This window comes from Micropterus salmoides, unplaced genomic scaffold (assembly GCF_014851395.1).
Source record: "Micropterus salmoides isolate LMB-PRFRI ecotype aquatic unplaced genomic scaffold, ASM1485139v1 Ms_hic_scaffold_1, whole genome shotgun sequence".
Taxonomy (NCBI): domain Eukaryota; kingdom Metazoa; phylum Chordata; class Actinopteri; order Centrarchiformes; family Centrarchidae; genus Micropterus; species Micropterus salmoides.
This window is the reverse complement of record NW_024040040.1, coordinates 2,279,852-2,299,007: the sequence shown is the minus strand read 5'-3', so window position 1 is coordinate 2,299,007 and position 19,156 is coordinate 2,279,852. Positions and strand designations below refer to the sequence as shown.

General features: G+C 41.7%; 2 protein-coding genes and 1 pseudogene across 2 annotated transcripts in view; 2 read left to right on the top strand and 1 right to left on the bottom strand.

The window, feature by feature from the left end:
• The window catches only part of LOC119887775, an 878,746-nt pseudogene that overhangs the window by 742,045 nt on the left and 117,545 nt on the right, over positions 1–19,156 (top strand).
• The window catches only part of LOC119889520 (NLR family CARD domain-containing protein 3-like), a 237,846-nt gene that overhangs the window by 139,439 nt on the left and 79,251 nt on the right, over positions 1–19,156 (bottom strand).
• On the top strand, positions 462–16,236 carry LOC119898137 (zinc finger protein 665-like). The gene is made up of 3 exons (XM_038712347.1): positions 462–898; positions 6,761–7,687; positions 14,620–16,236. The coding sequence occupies exons 1-3, from the start codon at positions 727–729 to the stop codon at positions 15,981–15,983; spliced, it is 2,463 nt and encodes an 820-aa protein (XP_038568275.1). The 5' UTR covers positions 462–726; the 3' UTR covers positions 15,984–16,236.

The following is a 19,156-nucleotide window of genomic DNA, read 5'->3' as shown; positions in this document are numbered from 1 at the left end:
GCAACCAGGTTAATTTTAATTTTTCCCTCGAAGATTTCAGTTTGTTATTCCATTGAATTGTTCACATTATAGGTCACATTAAAGGTGGAAAAAAGTTCTGACATGATCTTATTTATCATAAGAACCTGGCATTTTAACAGGTGTGTGTAGACTTTTTGTGTCCACTGTAGCAATTGTAATTCAGCTAAATGAAGTAATATAGATTATAAATGTTCTATGTTTATATTTACTCCAGTACTTTAGCCACAATTTAAAAACATTACATAATAAGTTCATTAATAAGTACAACAATAAATACATTTTTCTGAAATTATGCTTTTGTACTGTTTACTTTTACTTTATTTTGTGGTATTTCTAGATTCAGTAAAGATATGGGGTTGGGGGACGCTTTTATTTTGAAATAAAGTTCAGAAGTGGTACCGGAAGCATTTTAGGTGGTACTTCCTGTGGCTAACATGCTAACATTTTCCTTTCTGTCACCGTGAGATGCAGCCGGAGTTCAGCAGCAGAGCCTGCATGTGAGGATAAACGTGTTTAAGTGGACTCTGTTTAAACTTTCGGGATGTTTCACCTCAGACTCATCTCCTGTTAGCCAAGAATGCTAAAGGAAGTTAGCTTGTTAGCAGGAAGTAGCCGGAGCCGGAGCTCGGCCTCACAGTGTGTATTTTATCAGAGTGAGCTGCGTGTCTGTAACGGAGTGTGTCTGGAGGAAAAGCTGCTGTAAACATGTCTAAAGTCCAAACGCTGAGAGCTTTTGTCCAGCAGCGACTAAGTGCGGCTGCTGAAGAGATATTTGAGCTGTTTGAAAGAACGATAGCAGAGTACGAGGAGGAACTTTGTGGACAACGCAAACTACTGGACGCTGTTTTCAAGCCTGAAGTCCGGTTACACAGAGCAGGTTTGTGCACTTTACTGCTTATTCTCACTGGAAACTGCCTTTACTGCAGTAAAAGTATGTGAGTATTATCAGCAACATGTACTTACAGTATATAATATTCTTTATCTGGGTAGTTGACAAATAGGCAGTAAAAAATATTTTCTTGTAAAACACCATTATTGAAGAAAACAATCATATTTACGTTGCGTCTTTTTTTAAATATATGGCGTCACCAATTTTATTCATTCTTTCCCTCTTTGTTGTTTTTTTTTTTTTTTACATTTTTGCTGAACTACACTGTAAATGTGTCCTGTTGTGTGACATAAAAAAATGTTTTAAAAGTCTTTAGCGATATACAAACAAACATGAAAGAGATTCATCTTAATTGTAAGACACTTTTTTCATATACTGTTATTTATTGGAAATGAAATTTTGAATAACACTATATTTCCCCATGAATTGGACTTGGACTGTTTGTATAAAAGACTTTGGTGTCATCCTTTCAAAACTGTTGAAAAGTTATACAAATTTATGATGAGTGATGACTATACCTCCCCTGATGAAATATTGTTTTTATTAAAGATATTTTGAGATAAAAGAACCAAAAATGTGTGTTTATGTGTGTCATACTATAGGACACTACGTCACACTAATGGTGGTTATCAGAATCAGTTTTATTGCCAGGTATGTGTACACACACGAGGAATTTGACTCAGTGCAGTAATCAGAGTGCAAATGATGCAAGAGTAAACTATTCTCATTATGTACGTGTTGAAGGTGGATGTGATATACAGGTACACATGTACACAGTGTGATGGATCATAGTGCAAAGGATGCTGGAAAAAATAAATAAGACCTGTGATCTTATGACCTGAGGTAGGTGTATTGGTATACAGTATATACAATATGACAGTATGAACAGCACAGAAATGGAGACTGGTGAATAAATAAACAAGTGTTTGCCAGTAAACAGGTGCTGATTAGAGTTACTGGGTTATTGCACAGGAATAGTTCCTGACACTGTGAGTCAGAGTCAGCTGTTCATCAGAGTGATGGCTTGTGGGAAGAAACTGTTCCTGAGTCTGTTGGTTTTGGCGTACAGTGCTCTGTAGCGCCTACCAGAGGGGAGGAGCTGGAACAGGTTGTGTCCGGAGTGAGATGGATCTGCATTGATGTTTCCTGACCGTTTCCTGACTCTGCCCACATGGAAAGAATCTATATAAACATATATGTTTTGATATAGGTTTTTAATATATTGACATATGTAAAATTGGCCGTTTTCCTATAATATGTGTACATATATACGTGCATATATGTTCACCTATATTATAATAATAATAATCTTTATTTGTAGAGCACTTTTCAAAAACAAGTTACAAAGTGCTTTAACAAGTGTAAAGACAATAATACCCAAGAGACAATAATACAAAAACAATACAAGATAAAAGCATGAAAACATTAAAAAGACTAAAATACACGTTTAAGATAAATGTAAAATAAAATAAAAGGGATAAAATAAAGTCAAATAACATTGGGAAAGGCTCTCCTATAAAAGTATGTTTTAAGAAGGGACTTAAAAGAGTTCACTGACTCAGCCGACCTGATTTCCTCGGGCAGGCTGTTCCAGAGCCTCGGGGCCCTGACAGCAAACGCTCTGTCCCCTTTAGTTTTCAGTCGAGACTCTGGAACAGACAGCAGACCTCTGCCCGAGGATCTCAAGGTACGTGCTGGTGCGTATGGGACTAAAAGGTCAGAAATATAACAAGGCGAGAGGCCATGAAGAGCTTTAAAAGTGATCAATAGAATTTTAAAGTCAATTCTAAAACATACTGGGAGCCAGTGTAATGAAGCTAAAATAGGAGTAATGTGGTCATATTTCTTTGTTCTGGTTAAAAGCCTGGCAGCTGAGTTCTGGACAGTCTGGAGTCGATCAATAGATTTTTGGGTTAAACAGGTGAAAAGGCTGTTGCAATAATCCAGGCGTGATGAGATGAAGTCATGTAAAATGGTCTCTGTGTCCTTAAAAGTTAACAAAGATCGAATTTTTGCTGTATTTCTAAGTTGATAAAAACATGATTGAACAAACTTTGTAGTGTGCTGCTCGAAATTTAAATTACTATCAAACCTATCAAACTTTGCCACAGGCTTAATGTGATTTACTAGGGAACCAGCAGATGACAGTATTTGATTTGCCATCTGCTGGGACCCGATGACCAGGATTTCTGTTTTGTCTGAGTTCAGCTGGAGGAAATTATTTGACATCCATTTTTTAACTTCACAAAGGCAGTTGTTAAGTGAACTCAGCATTCCAGGGTCTGTGGATCTGACGGGCAAGTATATTTGTGTGTCATCAGCATAAATATGAAAAGAAATGCCATGTTTATGGATAATATGTCCAAAGGGAAGCAGATACAAGGAAAACAAAACGGGTCCTGAGACTGACCCCTGAGGCACACCATATTTAACTGGACAGAATGAAGAGACATAGTTGTTTACAGACACACAAAACTTCCTATTTGACAGGTAGGATGAAAACCATTCTAGGGCAGTACCGGATATCCCCACCCAGTACCTCAGTCTGTCTAACATGATGTTGTGATCAATGGTGTCAAAAGCAGCGCTAAGGTCCAGGAGTACCAGGACTGAGCACATACCTTCATCAGCAGACATTAAAAGGTCATTGGTGACTTTAAGCAGGTCAGTCTCAGTGCTGTGGTACTTCCTAAAACCAGACTGAAACTTTTCAAATAATTTGTTATTTTCCAGCACAGTGAGCAGCTGTTTGGACACAATTCTTTCTAGAATCTTTGCAATAAAAGGCAGTTTTGAAAAATTTAAACTCAATTGTTGCTGGTGAGGAACCTCTGAGTAAGAGTCCACGGGGGTAATAGAGGCTCTGATTGACACCACCTTATTGGTAAAATAAGATAAAAACAATTCACAGTCATCATTACTTCCAGCTGAGGCACAAGGAGGGGTTGGGTTTACCAGCTGATCCACAGTCTTAAACAGAAACCTGGGATTGTGTTTATGTGTAGTAATGAGTTCAGAAAAATAGTGTGTTCTCGCATCCTTAACCATGTTATTGTAGTTAATTAATAAATCCTTCAGACTGAGGTAATGGACTTGGAGACTGGATTTTTTCCATCTGCGCTCTGCTTTCCTGCATTCCCTTTTTAGGCTGTGAATGCTGTCATTTATCCAGGGTTGCTTACTAGCTTTAGACGTAGGCCTAACCTTTAGAGGAGCAGTAATATTTAGTGACGACAAGCAGATATGATTGAAGTGATCGACCAGATTGTTGGTGTTGGAATCAGACAGGTGTTGGCTTTGGCTCTGAAAGACTGCGCAAAACTTTGAAACACTTTGTTCATTAAAGATGCGAGAACACACGGAGCTTGGTGAGGCGGCATGAGTAACAGGCGAATCGCAGCTAAAAACAATACATCTGTGGTCAGATATGGTCATGTCCACTAATTCCACAGAGGAAATGCTGACACCCAGAGTAAAAACCAGGAGTCTGGATTCAGTTAAAAACATAAAATCTAGATTTGCAGACAAGATAAAATCATGTAAGATAAAAATCGTATTTGAAAGTGATCTCACATTGAAGAGAGACATTTTAAATGAGTTTGTTCTGGGTGCTGGAGTTGGTGCAGTTGTCCTAATCCTTAAGAGATTCCTATGATTTCTGTGTGGGATGTGCACATTTCGGTTTACTGGTCTATGCGTGATGATGACAGGAATAGAAGTCTTTGGAACAGCGCTGGGAGCAGACGGCTTTACATGCCAGCAGGTGGAGACAGTTGTTTGTGGCAGTGAGGTAGAGATCTGTTCAGTGAGCGGTGGTGTGTCCAGGTGTGCTGCATGAATGATGAGTCATTCACGTAAGTCATGTGTGGACCGCACCACATGCTGTATGTGAGCAGCTAACATTTCTGAGCCCCGTTTGTTTGGGTGAAGTCCATCTGTCTTAAAAAGAGACATTCTTTGCCAGAAAATATTAAAATTATCCACATAACACACATGGTGAGCCCTGTAGGCGGACTGGAGTCAGTCGTGGAGGCCAAGGAGTCTACTGAAGCGGCCAGCACCGCGACCGACTGTGGGAATGGGACCAGAGATAAAAACGGACTTTCCACACTGCTTTAAAAAGTTAAGAAGACGGTTAAAATCTGATTTTGTCAGCTCAGACTGCCGAAGAGCTGTGTCATTTGTTCCCACATGGACTATCACTCTTGTGATGGAGGACGGGAGCGACGGCATCAGGTCCTGGAGTTTTTTTTAAATGACAGCCGTGGTGGCACCGGGGAAGCAGTGAGTGGTAGCGTTAAAGAAACGGATGTTTCTGGTTATGGAGTCACCAATTATTAGTGTGGTTGGGAAGAAAAGAGGACGAGGAGATGCCGGTTGTGGGGTTCCAGAGCAGGACTGAGCAGAATCTGCTTCAACACTGCGTGCGGACTGAGGATGGAGTGTGTGAGCTGCCGAGTGTTGTGTTGGAGTAGCAGTAACAGACCTGACAGAAGGGCTACCCGACGGTGGAGGGTAGAAACGGCCTCCGGAGCGTCTGAGCACAGCCTCCTTCAGGATCCTACGTCGGGAAGCGGAGGTTTTATGACCGGGCCGTGCAGGAGATGTAGCCAGTGAAGGAGATGTAGCCGGTGAAGGAGATGCAGCCGGTGAAGGAGATGTAGCCGGTGAAGGAGATGTAGCCGGTGAAGGAGATGCAGCCGGTGAAGGAGATGCAGCCGGTGAAGGAGATGCAGCCGGTGAAGGAGATGCAATAGTGTCGGCAGGCACTGTCCACCGAAAGAGATCCATATCAGGGAGACTCAAAGTCGCAGGTGCATCCACTGGATGGACCGGAATGTCGTTAGACAGGGCTGCATAGCAGTTGGAGAGGCCGATGTGCGGAGGACAGCGTTAATTAACAAAAACACAAAAAGCACTACGGAGCGTAAACCTGAGGCAGCCGTCTGCGGTGCCATCTTGGAAGTAGAGTCCACCAAGGCCCACTGTATGATGGTGGGGAGCTCTCTGACGAAGCCGCCAATGGATGGCAGAGGGGTGGTGGCGGACAGCGGGATGGAAACATCGCCAGAGATCTCACCGGAGAGAGCCCCCTCGAGGCTGGAATCGTCCAGGAAAGGCCAGGGTCGATGGAAGGTTGGAACGGGGAAAGCGGGGAGCTGCTGGGGGACCCGTGGAAGGAGAGGGTGGAGTCGTCCAGTTCCTGCTCCTCTGGCAACATCCTCCCGATCGCTTCGTCCAGCGAGTGTGTGCCACACTTTCTCGTCGAAGACGGCAAAGTTATCCGCCCGGTGTTGACGCTCCTCGGGGGGGAGGAGAGCACAGTACGGGCAGCGTGAGTCGGGGGTGAGCGTTCGTCCAGCATTCGCCGGACCAAGGCAAGCCTCACATCGGGGATGGAGGTCCCCCGGCAGCATGAAGCCCGTCTCACAAATTTCACATAGCCGGATGGTGGTGGCCTCGCCCCGCTCTAGCAGGCAGGTAGGAAGACATCGCTTCTGCAGGTACATTCTTCTTCTTACTTCTACCTCTTTAGACTTCAAGCTCAGTGCTGAAGAAAATAGGGAACCGAAGGCTGGGTCTCACCGTTGTGCGTGTGTGTGTGTGTGTGTGTATGTATTTATATATACAAAGTGCGGAGGTAGGAGAGGTGCGTAGACTAAAATTCTCAGTGCTGCGCAGGTATGCGGAGGGGGTAAACCCAATAGCAATAGCCTTAGAGGGCGAAGCCTATACGAATTAGAACAACCCATTCATAATATTAGGCCTGTAGTTGTGTCAGTGGTTTAAATGTTCGCAGGAAGTTGGAATTTTCTAAAATGTGTGTATGTATTTCATTATTCTCCACAGATGTCCAGCTGCTATTGGTGAGTAAAGAAGAGGTTCCCCCTGAGCAGCAGGAGTGCAGACCCCGGCTAGACCAGCAGGACCCACCAGAGCCCCCACACATTAAAGAAGAGTGGAGCTCCAGTCTGGACCAGGAGGACCCATCAGAGCCCCAACACATTAAAGAAGAGTGGAGCTCCAGTCTGGACCAGGAGGACCCGCCAGAGCCCCAACACATTAAAAAGGAACAGGAGGAACGCTTGATCGGTCAGGAGGGAGGGGAGCAGCTTCAACGTCTGGGGGAGGCTAATTTCATCAAATTCACATTCACTCCTGTCCCTGTGAAGAGTAAGTTAGATGAAGAGAAACCTCAGTCCTCACAGCTTCATCAAAGACTAACTGAACAGATGGAAACAGAAGCTGATGGAGAGGACTGTGGAGGACCAGAACCAGCCAGGAACTCTGATGCAGATGGACATTTACAACCGGCTACTCATGACAAGATGTCACACTCATCTGAAACTGAAACTGATGAGAGTGATTGGGAGGAGACCAGAGAACCTGAGTCAGGTTCAAACCCTCTGCAAAACAGTGAAGTACCTGTTAGTGATCAGGAATTTTGTACTGGAAAAACATCAAGCAGCTCCTCTGAATGTGCTACAAGCTTTGGCCACGAGGGATGTCTGCAGGCGCACAGTGGACTTCAAAAAACCGGAGAGGAGCCATTTAGTTCTGTCTGTGGTAAAGGATCAGTTTTAACCAAACACTTAACAGGTCATACAGGAGAAAAACCTTTCTGCTGCTCAGTTTGTAAAAGAAATTTCAAAAACAGAAGCAGTTTATCCAAACACATGAGAACCCACACAGGGGAGAAACCGTTCAGTTGTTCTGTCTGTGGTAACAGATTCACACAAAAGTCAGATGTGAGACGACACTCAACTGTCCACACAGGTGAGAAACCCTTCAGCTGTTCTCTCTGTGGTAGAAGATTTGCACAGAGGTCAACTTTGACCTTACATATAAGAGTTCACACAGGAGAAAAACCCTTCAGCTGCTCAGTTTGTAAAAAAAGATTCCGTGACAAAAGCTATATGTTCAAACACATGAGAATCCACAGAGGGGAGAAACCTTTTAGTAGCAGCGTTCGTTATAAATGTTTTGGGATCACAGGAACCTCACAAAGGTGAAGAGGTCATATAGGATCTTAATTGTCATGCTAGTCATTGAACTCAGTTTCCCAGTATCCTCCAAAGTAGGGCTGAATGATTTTGGAAAAAAATCTAATCAATTAATTTTTAAGCTCTTTCCCTTCTGTATTATTCAAAACGGACAAGCAGTAAATCAGTGTATAGTCTGACCAACACAATATTAGCTAGATTAAACATCCACTGTTCTTTCTTGTGAGTCAGGCCTGTGTTAGGATGAAATTAGGTGCATGAATTATTATTATTATTATTATGAGCAATGGTGGAGAAGAAGTATCAAATTATAATAATATGAGAAAGATAATTTGAGTCAAGTCATGGTATTAAATATGATATATCATCAGGTCGACCTACAGACCACAAGAAAAACTAACTCACCACAGTGTGCTATACAGGAAGCGATCAATACAAAACACACAGTTCAACCACCAATGAAAGCGTCCATATCTTAGCTCAAATCTCCCAGGAGTCCATCTTTCTGTATCCCAGTAAGCAAACAAAAAATACTCAGTTTGAGGTTCAATTCAAAAGTTCGCCAATGAAAATAAAACCAAGTGACGCCTCTCAACACCAGAGTTCCTCCGCAGCCTTCGATGCTGGTGAGCAGTGCACTGGCTGTAACCAGGCTGTAACTCAGGACAGACTGGGCCGTTTGGTTTGAAACGCTGTTTCACAGATATTTCCTGAGCTAACTGGTGGCTGTGTGTGTGACGCTGGCGCCGATTGCCACAATACGCTTACCTTACTACATGTGTCTTTCTGGTGTGCATTTTTCCTGTCCATCAAAGCAACGGATGGCACGATGATTTCACCCACCACCACCAAGTTACCCGCGTTCGTTAGCGGCTGCTACTTTCATTCCCTGTGTGACACTAAAGTTTATGTAGTGTCAGCTTCTGTCAGCTTCTGTCAAGCTTAAGGACATTGTACAACAAGAATTCAAGGTACAGCATAACGTGCAAATTTGATGCTTTGTCTGCAGACTGGTTTACTCTTGGGTGTCATGTGACCAGAGTGTAATCGCAGCCTTGGCGATTAGAAAATCTCGTTTTATTACATCGCGATAATATCGCAAATGCAATTTACCTCTCAGGAGGACACCGGCCTGTTTGGACGCCACAGCGGCCTCCCAGCTTGGCCTGCTCAGACCGGACAGCCGCTTAATATCCTGATGGTCAACGTGTTGTTTTAAAATGTGATATATAAATGAAATGACTTTAGTTACCTACAGACATCACAGTTTATTTCTATTTGAATGGACTCTCCTGGTCTTTGCTCTCATTATGTGTAAAACACGAACAGTTGATTCTTAAACTGCTCGGACTGTCTTTGACTTTGATTTTACACAGTTGGACCGCTGATGTGTTGTATTTGTTGTATTTAGTTGCTTTTAAATCAGAGGTTTTGGATTTTCTAGCCTTTTCCGGACAGTAATCAGATGCCATGTGGATGTTGAGAGAGTTGTTGGCTGCTGTAATCATTCTTCAGCTGGGTGTCTTCATCCGGGACTCAAGTATGTTCATTGGAGTTGTTTTGTTGCAGCAACAAATGTCCAAGTGACTGCGAGACATACTGCTCAGCAAGGAAACCCAGTCTGTGGAAACATGAAGGGAGTTTTGTTTGATTTATCTTACTCAGACTGCAGAGATCAATGTAAAGTGATTTGTTTCTCTCCCCCGAACACATTTTTGGTTCAAATGTATGGCTGCTCTTTAGCAGCTTCATGGTTATTTTCTCACGGCTTAAACATATTTTCTCATTTGTTTTAAGGAAAATCTTAATAACAGGTGTAAATACATACATAATACATTAATTAACATTAACATTAATAACATTAACATTAATACATTAATTATAAAATTATGATGTGTAATCCATTGGAAGTTAGTAATAAAAATGTTTTAATACTTGAAAATTTTTGTGTATCATTTGGAAACCAAGTAGTTATTGATCTATAAATAATATACATTATATGTGGCATTAATTGTAAAAGATCGAAGCGGATCCAGGAAGAAGTTGGTGAGACTGAGATGACACCGTTAGGCTTGGTACAATTTCAAACATGGGGGCGGGCTGCTAAACAAACATTTCATTAATCAGACAATCCACCACTTTAAAGGTAAGCCAATTGAAACCGCAACTGCAATAAAATGTATATTACAAATGTTCAACGTTGTTAAGTACTTTACCCACTACTGAAATACAAGACATTGAGAAGTACAATAATAATCAGAAGATTCATAATCAGAAGAAGCTTTATTGCCAAGTAGTGTTTTACACCTATGAGGAATTTGCTTTGGCGATAAGGTGCTACACGTAGACAAACATACAGTTGACATAAATAAGTCTAGAAATATATAAATATGGAATAAACAATGCAAGTTATAAAAGAATAATAAAAAGAACAGAGGAAAATAATACAACTATTTGCAGAGCACAATAAACATAATAAATAAATATATAATATAGTAAATACATGTTGCTTTTGTACTGTTTACTTTACTTTGTGGTATTTCTATATTTACTTCAGTAAAGGTTTTTCTACCAGAATACTTAACAATGCCATATGGGGAGTTGGTCGCTTTTATTTTGAAAAAAGGTTCAGAAGTGGTACCGGAAGTAAATGTCCTTCCTGTGGCTAAAATGCTACATTTTAGCGCTACGTAGCGCGTGAGTTGAGCCATAAGAAACTATCAGAGTTCAGCAGCAGAGCCTGCATGTGAGGATCAACGTGTTTAAGTGGACTCTGTTTAAACTTTCGGGATGTTTCACCTCAGACTCATCTCCTGTTAGCCAAGAATGCTAAAGGAAGTTAGCTTGTTAGCAGGAAGTAGCCGGAGCCGGAGCTCGGCCTCACAGTGTGTATTTTATCAGAGTGAGCTGCGTGTCTGTAACGGAGTGTGTCTGGAGGAAAAGCTGCTGTAAACATGTCTAAAGTCCAAACGCTGAGAGCTTTTGTCCAGCAGCGACTAAGTGCGGCTGCTGAAGAGATATTTGAGCTGTTTGAAAGAACGATAGCAGAGTACGAGGAGGAACTTTGTGGACAACGCAAACTACTGGACGCTGTTTTCAAGCCTGAAGTCCGGTTACACAGAGCAGGTTTGTGCACTTTACTGCTTATTCTCACTGGAAACTGCTGGGAAAGATTCACATCATAACATTTATATTTGAAAAGAAAATGCTCAACACTTAATTTCCTGCATTCTGGTGAATTCTTCTGCAAACATTTCTGCATCAGTTGATCAGTTGAAACGTCTTTAATTATATAAAGGGAAACAGAAAATTCTTACTGCAGGTGACCATTCAAAATATAAAAAATGCAGTCTATGTCCCACTTTTCACTTAAATAACCCCCCCAATTGTTGTCACAACAATGTGTTACACACACAGCAGGCTTGTACACTTTACTTGTTATTCTCACTGTAAACTGCTGAGCAGTAGTGATGTTGATGCCACAGGAGTAAACTGGAATATTCACACCTTCACTGCATTACTGTGGTGCACTTTGAGACCAAAATGAGAGGCTAGCTCTATGAAGTTTGTGCTGCCAGAGGCGGGCGATGGTGAAAATCCAAAAGAAGCAGAGCATTTGAGCCATCAAACAAATACAGCGAATGTTGAGCTGAGCCGGTTTATTTTCTTAATACAGGTTCATTTCTTTCGCCCTGCATCCCTGCATATTGGCAGAGTCTGCAATACGCCGTCTGTTTGCTGTAATACACAGATAATTAGTATACACGTAGACTTAACTTGGCGCCTATGTGAATCTTAAGGCAGTCGACTCTACCGGCTGCCACGACATCACAGATAACTACCGCACCCCTCCAGTGGCTAAGCTAGCCCAAACAACTTTGCTAACTCTGCCCCGTGAGGACGTACTACTTCAGATAGGAAAGCCAGAGATTGCTGACCTTAAGAAAGACTCCCTCCTGACCGGCTTTATGGATGTGGCCTCCTGCTCAACACCGAAGCACCAGTCGACCTGGGCCCAGGTGGTGGTCCATGGTTGCAAGAGAGGCCTGTGCGGGGCCACTTCGGTCCAATCGGCGGATGTACCTGTGGCTCCATGACGTCCTGACTTGGAACTCCTTTCTGTGGACATTGCTGTTTTTTATTTTTAATAGGCCTATTTAATTGCAGAGCTGCTTGCAACGCATATATATTCCCAGCATCTTCTCTCAGTCACTCACACTCTCCCTCTCTCTGTGGCTGCCCGCCACAATATCAACGCTGCCCGCCACAGATCGATTTTTTCGATTTTCTTCTACTAGGCCTATTTAAAATCATATTTGATTGCAGAGCGCTGTAGCACATTCGCGCAGCACTTCCTCTCGCTCGTCCCTCTTTCTCTCTCGCTCACCCGTCCCTCTCCCTCATGAACACAGCTGCACAAATCTATCCAACACAACGCTGTCAGTGTCGGAGACCCAGCTTAAAAAAGCAAGCATGTAAGGAGCCTAGCTAATAAGGAGAGCTAAGTTAAAGTTTTCGAGGCTAGCACGCTGCATATTGCATCGGGCCACTGTTATTGTCAAGCCCTGACTCAGACATTAATGTCTAAACTAATGTAAAACAAAAGTGAGTACACCCCTCACATTTATGTAATTATTTGATTATATCTTTTCATGTGACGACACTGAAGAAATGACACTTTTCTACAATGTAAAGTAGTGAGTGTGCAGCTTATGTAACAGTGTAAATTTGCTGTCCCCTCAAAGAAACACATCACACAGCCATTAATGTCTAAACCGCTGGAAACAAAAGTGAGGACACCCCGTGTGCCGTGTGTCATTCTGACAGAAACACTGTTAGTTTAAAATGTTAGTTGTAGAGCTGCATTGGAAAAAACTGACATTGCAATATTTTTCTCTTCTGCTATATAAGAAAAAAATACAGGAATTTTCACCAGATCACTTCAATAGCTGTATTTGAAAAGAATTAATCATCCTAGAATTATTGGGTTGAAAATTAAATTAAGCTGAAATATTTCTTTTTAGTCTGAATACTTTTTTTTAAGTGCAAACCATCCTTTCTTGAGTTTTAATGTAGTAAATATTTTCCAAACAAAATTTGAATTAAAATAAAAGAGCAGCTATACACCAGACACCCGAGGGGTTTACAAAGGTTGCTTTCTTTTTGCAACTAAATCCACGGTTTCAGTGGTTTTCTCCTGTTCCTTACTCATTTTCAAGTTGTTGTCAACAACTAATGGGGGCGGGGGCATATTTTGGCTATATGTATGTTTTTCAATGATATGAATCAAATTTTCATTGCCTTATTGTTAATGGGCTCAAATCTCACTTGTAAATGAAGCACACGCCTGTTTTCTCCGTTGCTTGCATCAGCCACTATTCTGCTTTTAATATGGCGACTCCTGGTCAGATTCAGCCCTGTACGCGCTTCCGAGCCTCTCAGACTACAGCGACAACACGCCAGCTAACGACATGCAGTCCACTAACACCATAAAACAACCGTCTCACAGCAAAACACAGGCTCCACGTAAAGATACAAAACAACAATAAAGGTTTTTGTGCTGAAGCCCATCAGAACAAACAGGTTCAGATGATGTCGAGTAAGAACAAAGTGAGCATTAGTAAAGCTGGAGAAACACAGAGAAAGTCATGTTATCTCGCCGGCTAGCGCCAATGCTAATGTTATCCGGTGCAAAGTTAGAGAACGTTAGCTTTTCATATTAGTTCACCAACTAACCCGTGTTACTATCCTGTGCACCACTGTTGATTTAGCCTACAAGAATGGATGTAACGTAAAAAGAAAATGTGGAGCGATTTGTTTACTAACGTTAGCCTATAGTAACGTAGCCAGGAGCAGCCAGCTAACGCTACAGTAGCTGCTTCGTAACGTTCCATGTAGGTTTATTGTGGTTTTACCGATACTCAGGTACACAGCTTCTCCACCTCTCAGTTGCTGTAACTAACGTGACCCACATAATATACAACACTGCAACAAAACGGTCACAACAACACAGCGGAAGAGCCATCCACTATCACTAGTTACAGTAAAGTTACTTACTGTGGTCTAACTGTTACAAAGTGTGACACAATCTTATAATATTCAGTCCAGCTCACCACCCGTTTCATTATCTTCCAATATATGTAGCTGTGTTGACATTGCTGAGCCTCCGGTGAAAGATACACAGATAGCGAGCTAACGATGTAGCAATTTGGCTAAATGCAGTAAATGTACCGTGATCGTGTAACGAGCATGGATTAGTTCAACCTGCAGCTAATAAAACTTTTACTGTAACGTTGCAGTGGGAGTTTACCTGAGTTTCCAGCTCTGTCTGTTCTCCCTGTCTGTCTATAGCCGCTGTCACTCTGCCTTTTTTCAGGAGTATTGTGCCGATATGCGGCTCGCTGCGCTGAATGAAAGGTACGGCGCCGGTGTTGATCTGCCTCTGAGAAGGGAACCTTGAAGTAACAGAGCCTGAACATGTCTGAGTGAAAAGCTACAGCCTGCACGCAGATGTTCCTGCGTTTATTGCAGGATTTCTGTCTGAAAGCGGTTGTGTTTCAGATTATGCTACACGTACGAGCACACACCTGTTTGCAATCTTAGAACCGCATCGCTAGTGGCCGCTGGAAACTACATAATGCCCCTTTAAATGTTAACAGGAAGTTATTTTTCTAAAATGTCTATGTATTTTATTATTCTCTGCAGACGCCCGGCTGCCATCGTTGAGTAAAGAAGACGTTCCCTCTGAGCAGCAGGAGAGGAGCCCCAGTCTGGACCAGGAGGACCCACCAGATCCCCCACACATTAAAGAGGAACAGGAGGAACTCTGGACCAGTCAGGAGGGAGAAAAGCTTGAAGGGCTGGAGGAGGAAGAAATCACCATGTTCACATTCACTCCTGTCCCTGTGAAGAGTGAAGAAGATGATGAAGAGAAACCTCAGTCCTCACAGCTTCATCAAAGACTCACTGAACAGATGGAAACAAAAGCAAATGAAGAAGACTGTGGAGGACCAGAACCAGCCAGGAACTCAGATCCAGATGGACATTTACAACCAGCGACCGATGACGAGACATCAGACTCTGAACCTGAGACTGATGGGAGTTGTGATTGGGAGGAAGCCAGGGAACCTCAGTCAGGTTCAAACTCTATGCAAAACAATGAAGAATGTGCTACAAGCTTTGGACCAAAGGAACACAATGGAGCTCAAACAGGAGAGAAACCACGCAGTTGCTCAGTTTGTGATAAAAGATTCTTTGGGAAAGACTCCTTCAGGACTCATATGAGACTCCATTCAAAAGAAAAATGTTTCCACTGCTCAGTTTGTAAAACAAGTTTTGTTTCCAGAAGTCATTTGTCCATACACGAGAGGATCCACACTGGGGAGAAACCATTTAGTTGCTCTGTCTGTGGTAAAAGATACTTCTGGATGGACTCCTTAAAGACTCATATGAGTCTTCATTCAGAAGCAAAACGTTTTAGCTGCTCAGTTTGCAAAAGAACTTTCAGTTTTCAAAGCAGTTTGTCCAGACACATGAACATCCACAAAGGAGAGGAACCATTTAGTTGTTCTGTCTGTGGTAAAACATTTTTACTAAAGCCATATCTGAAACAACATTTGATTCTCCACGCAGCGGAGAAACACTTCAGTTGTACCGTCTGTGGAACAGGATTCACACAACAGGAAGACCTGAATAGACACGCGACTGTCCACACAGGAGAAAAACCCTACAATTGTTCTGTCTGTGGCAAAGGATTCGCACGAAAGGACGACCTGAAACGGCACACAACTGTCCACACGGGGGAGAAACCTTTCAGTTGTTGTGTTTGTGGCAGAAGATTCACACAAAGCTCAACTTTGACCTCACACCTAAGAGTTCACACAGGAGAAAAACCCTTCAGCTGCTCAGTTTGTAAAGCAAGATTCAGTAACAGAAGCAATTTGTCCACACATATGAGGACCCACACAGGAGAGAAACCTTTCAGTTGCAGCATTTGTGATAAAAGATTCTCTAGGCGCTATTATTTCAGAAACCACAAGTGTGCTGGTGAGAGCAGTGGAAGTAAATGAAGCTTTAGAGAAGCTTGTTCACCCGATTCCTACTGAGGGCAAGACACTGATCAGTTCAAAACTGTGACACATGCTGATTCTCAATTTTCTTAGTTATCCAGTAACTGTAAATTAGATAAACCAACGTTAAATCAACGTTAAACTTTTTTGCAACTGGCCCCACCGGGCCAGTGGATTTGAAACTTACTGTCCCTCCCTCCAAAATTTATTTATCAGTGTTACAACCAACTTTTAAGTTATGTTACTTTGTTGACATGTTGAATCATTTATTATATATATATATATATATATATATATATATATATATCCTGGATATAAAAAAACTAAACTAAAATGTAATCACAGTTAAAATTATAAAAAATGAAAATGTTAACAAAACAATTTACTTTTTAAAACAAAACATCCTAACAGACTCAAACATGACGTGCTCTCTCCGGCTGACAGCCATTTAATAAAAGATTTTTACACAGCAGCAGACACGAGTCGCCTCTATCCTGATTGAAAGGTCACCATGGTAGCGACTTGTCAATTACCTTGTAGCCCCGCCCTAAAGCCTCCCCTGCTTCCTGGTCTCTGTTCCTCTAAATGGGACCATAATTTACTAAATGAACATCATGCTGTGTTGAAGAAGACTTGAAACTAGCGACTGAGACCATAAACTCATCAGGAAAGTGTTTACTGAGGGAATAAATCAGCTGAGAAGAAGAAACATTTTACCGTTATTTCTAATGGAGCCGGACTTTGTTTTGCAACCAGTGGAGTCGCCTCCTGCTGTCCGTTACAGAGAACGCAGGTTTAAGTTCACCTCTGCAACTGTTGATTGGCCAACGGTGCGCGCAGTGAGCAGCAAAACAACTGCAGGATGTTAGTTTGTAATGTGATTTATTTGTTGTTTTTTGTTTTTTTTTTGAGGGGACAGCAGATTTACACTGTTACACAAGCTGTACGCTCATTACTTTACATTGTAGCAAAGTTTCATTTCTTCAGTGTCGTCACATGAAAAGATAGAATCAAATATTTACAAAAATGTGAGGGGTGCTCTCACTTTTGTGAGATGCTGTATCTGTGTGTTTTTTCGGTCAAATCACAAGACTTTAGACAAACTTTGATTTCACACAATTGGACTGTTGCCTTCAAAGCAGAGGTTCAGAGTTTTCCTGCCTGTACAGTATGAAATAACTTCTGTTATTACTTGTTGTTTTTATACCTTTTCTTTTTATTGTACTAGTATGATACTAGTCTGTCCACATGTGTAGTGTTTAAGTTGGAGCTGAGGAGTTGTTTGATTGTGTGTTTGATTGTTCCTCGCCTCTCCTTGAATGTCCATTTAAGGGAGATGATCTCTGTTTCTCAAGACATAGACATCCAGAGCTATTTTAAGAGTCCATCATCCTCCCTTTGCTCTTGGCCAGATGTTAAATACTGAACTAGGTGGGAGAAACTCTTGTCCAGCTGATTCCTGTTATTCTCTTTTTGTAATACATTCTCCAACGTCAGCAGTTTGTTGTAACTCTTTTTTTTTTTTTTCTCAGATGCTGTATGTATGTTTAGAGAGTTGTTAGTTGCTGTAATCTTTCTTCAACTCGTTATCTTTGTCCCGGGACTGGTGGATGTTTGTTACAGTGACCAACTTCCCAGGTGACGACATCCCTCAACCCCGACTCGGCAAGGAAACCCGGTCTGTCGAATCATAAAAAGGGAGTTTTGTAGAAAAGAGACTGTAAGTTTGGAAGACCCCACTTTGTCTAACTCAGACTGCTGAAGCCTCAGATTAACTTCACAAAGCATTTTCTCCAGTTAACATCGGCCTCGTTTCAGCTCTGGGACACATTCCTTTAGTGATCAAGTCATTTGGAAGAAACAAGTAGATGATGATGATAACTCCTCATTAACGAACAGGTTTCTCTGCAGAACATCTCTTTCCAGCTCATTCCAGTCTGTTTTCTAAAATCAAGTTTGCGACCTTCTTCTGTCTTGTTTCAGGATAAAGATTCATTTGGAGAAGATTTTTAAAACAAGTTAATGTTTTACTGGAAACTTGTTTTAATATTCTCACAGCTTAAACATGTTTTTTTATTATCAGAAAATGTTTTTAAAACTCTAACAGTGTATTTTAATGACTTTTCTGTTGATTCATAATGTGAATACCTTGTAAAACGTTTTGTAAAACATTAGAAGTAAAAATAAAAAGGTGCAATGCTTTAAATGTGCTAATTTATCAGTTGGAAAACCAAATCCTTTAGCTGCTCTGACTGGTCAACGATTCGGCAACTCGGCTCTGAAGAGACACGTGAGAATTTACACACTGCTATTTCATTTCAATAAATCTTGCATGTTATGTGTGTGGCTACTGTTTTCTATTTTTATTAGTTTTCCAACATTTTTTAAAAACTCCGTTGCAACATTTTGTAAAATTTCAGCGGTGTTGGTTTTCTGTCCCATAACCCCCAGCTTCTAACTCTCTGAAACATCAGGAGAAGAATAAAAACAGGATGTTTCGTTGCTAACGACTGAATAAATGAAGAAATGTGAATGGTTGAAAGCTCCGGTAGGTGATGAGTGACAGCTGGACGGTCAAGTGAACTTCCAGATATGTTTTTTCCCAGAAGACACCGCGCACAAAACATGATGAAATTAATCTCTTGGGGCTGTTTTATTATTATTATTACTATAAATGCATATTAACAGGAATCATAGTATTAGTTGACTATACTGTATAAGTATAGTAAATATTAACATAATGTACACAGATTTTACCTGTTTGTGGAGCGCGTTCCGTGCAATCTAGAAGTTTTTGTCTGTTCCTGGAATTATAAATTGCCTACTTGTGGTGCTCCAAGAGATAGATTTAGCACTGCTAAAACGCCCATCAAAGTTAAGTCCCAAATAAGCTCCAAATGAAAGCATGTTGCTCTGATAAAAAGCTGCTCCATCACCTCCGGGACTGGGCTTTACGCACTGACCCAGGACTCACACATGAACCGGGATCAGCGTGCACCAGAGTCCGGGGACGCGGGGCCTTTAGCGGGGGTGTCGGTGCTCGCTGTTGCTGTCATAATATAAAGTTTGTCTTATAATAAATGCAGGGCTTTGTGCGCGACATGTCTGTGCCAGCCTCACCTAAAGGTGTGGGGCTGTGTCCATTTGGGCAGCCAGTCTCAGTGCTTCAAGCC

Bases quoted from the DNA above. Each gene is read 5' to 3' on its own strand.
- LOC119898137 (XM_038712347.1), top strand. From the start codon at position 727: ATGTCTAAAGTCCAAACGCTGAGAGCTTTTGTCCAGCAGCGACTAAGT. The intron at 899-6,760 runs GTTTGTGCACTT...TATTCTCCACAG, and splicing joins AGTCCGGTTACACAGAGCAG to ATGTCCAGCTGCTATTGGTG. The intron at 7,688-14,619 runs GTGAGAAACCCT...TATTCTCTGCAG, and splicing joins ACACTCAACTGTCCACACAG to ACGCCCGGCTGCCATCGTTG.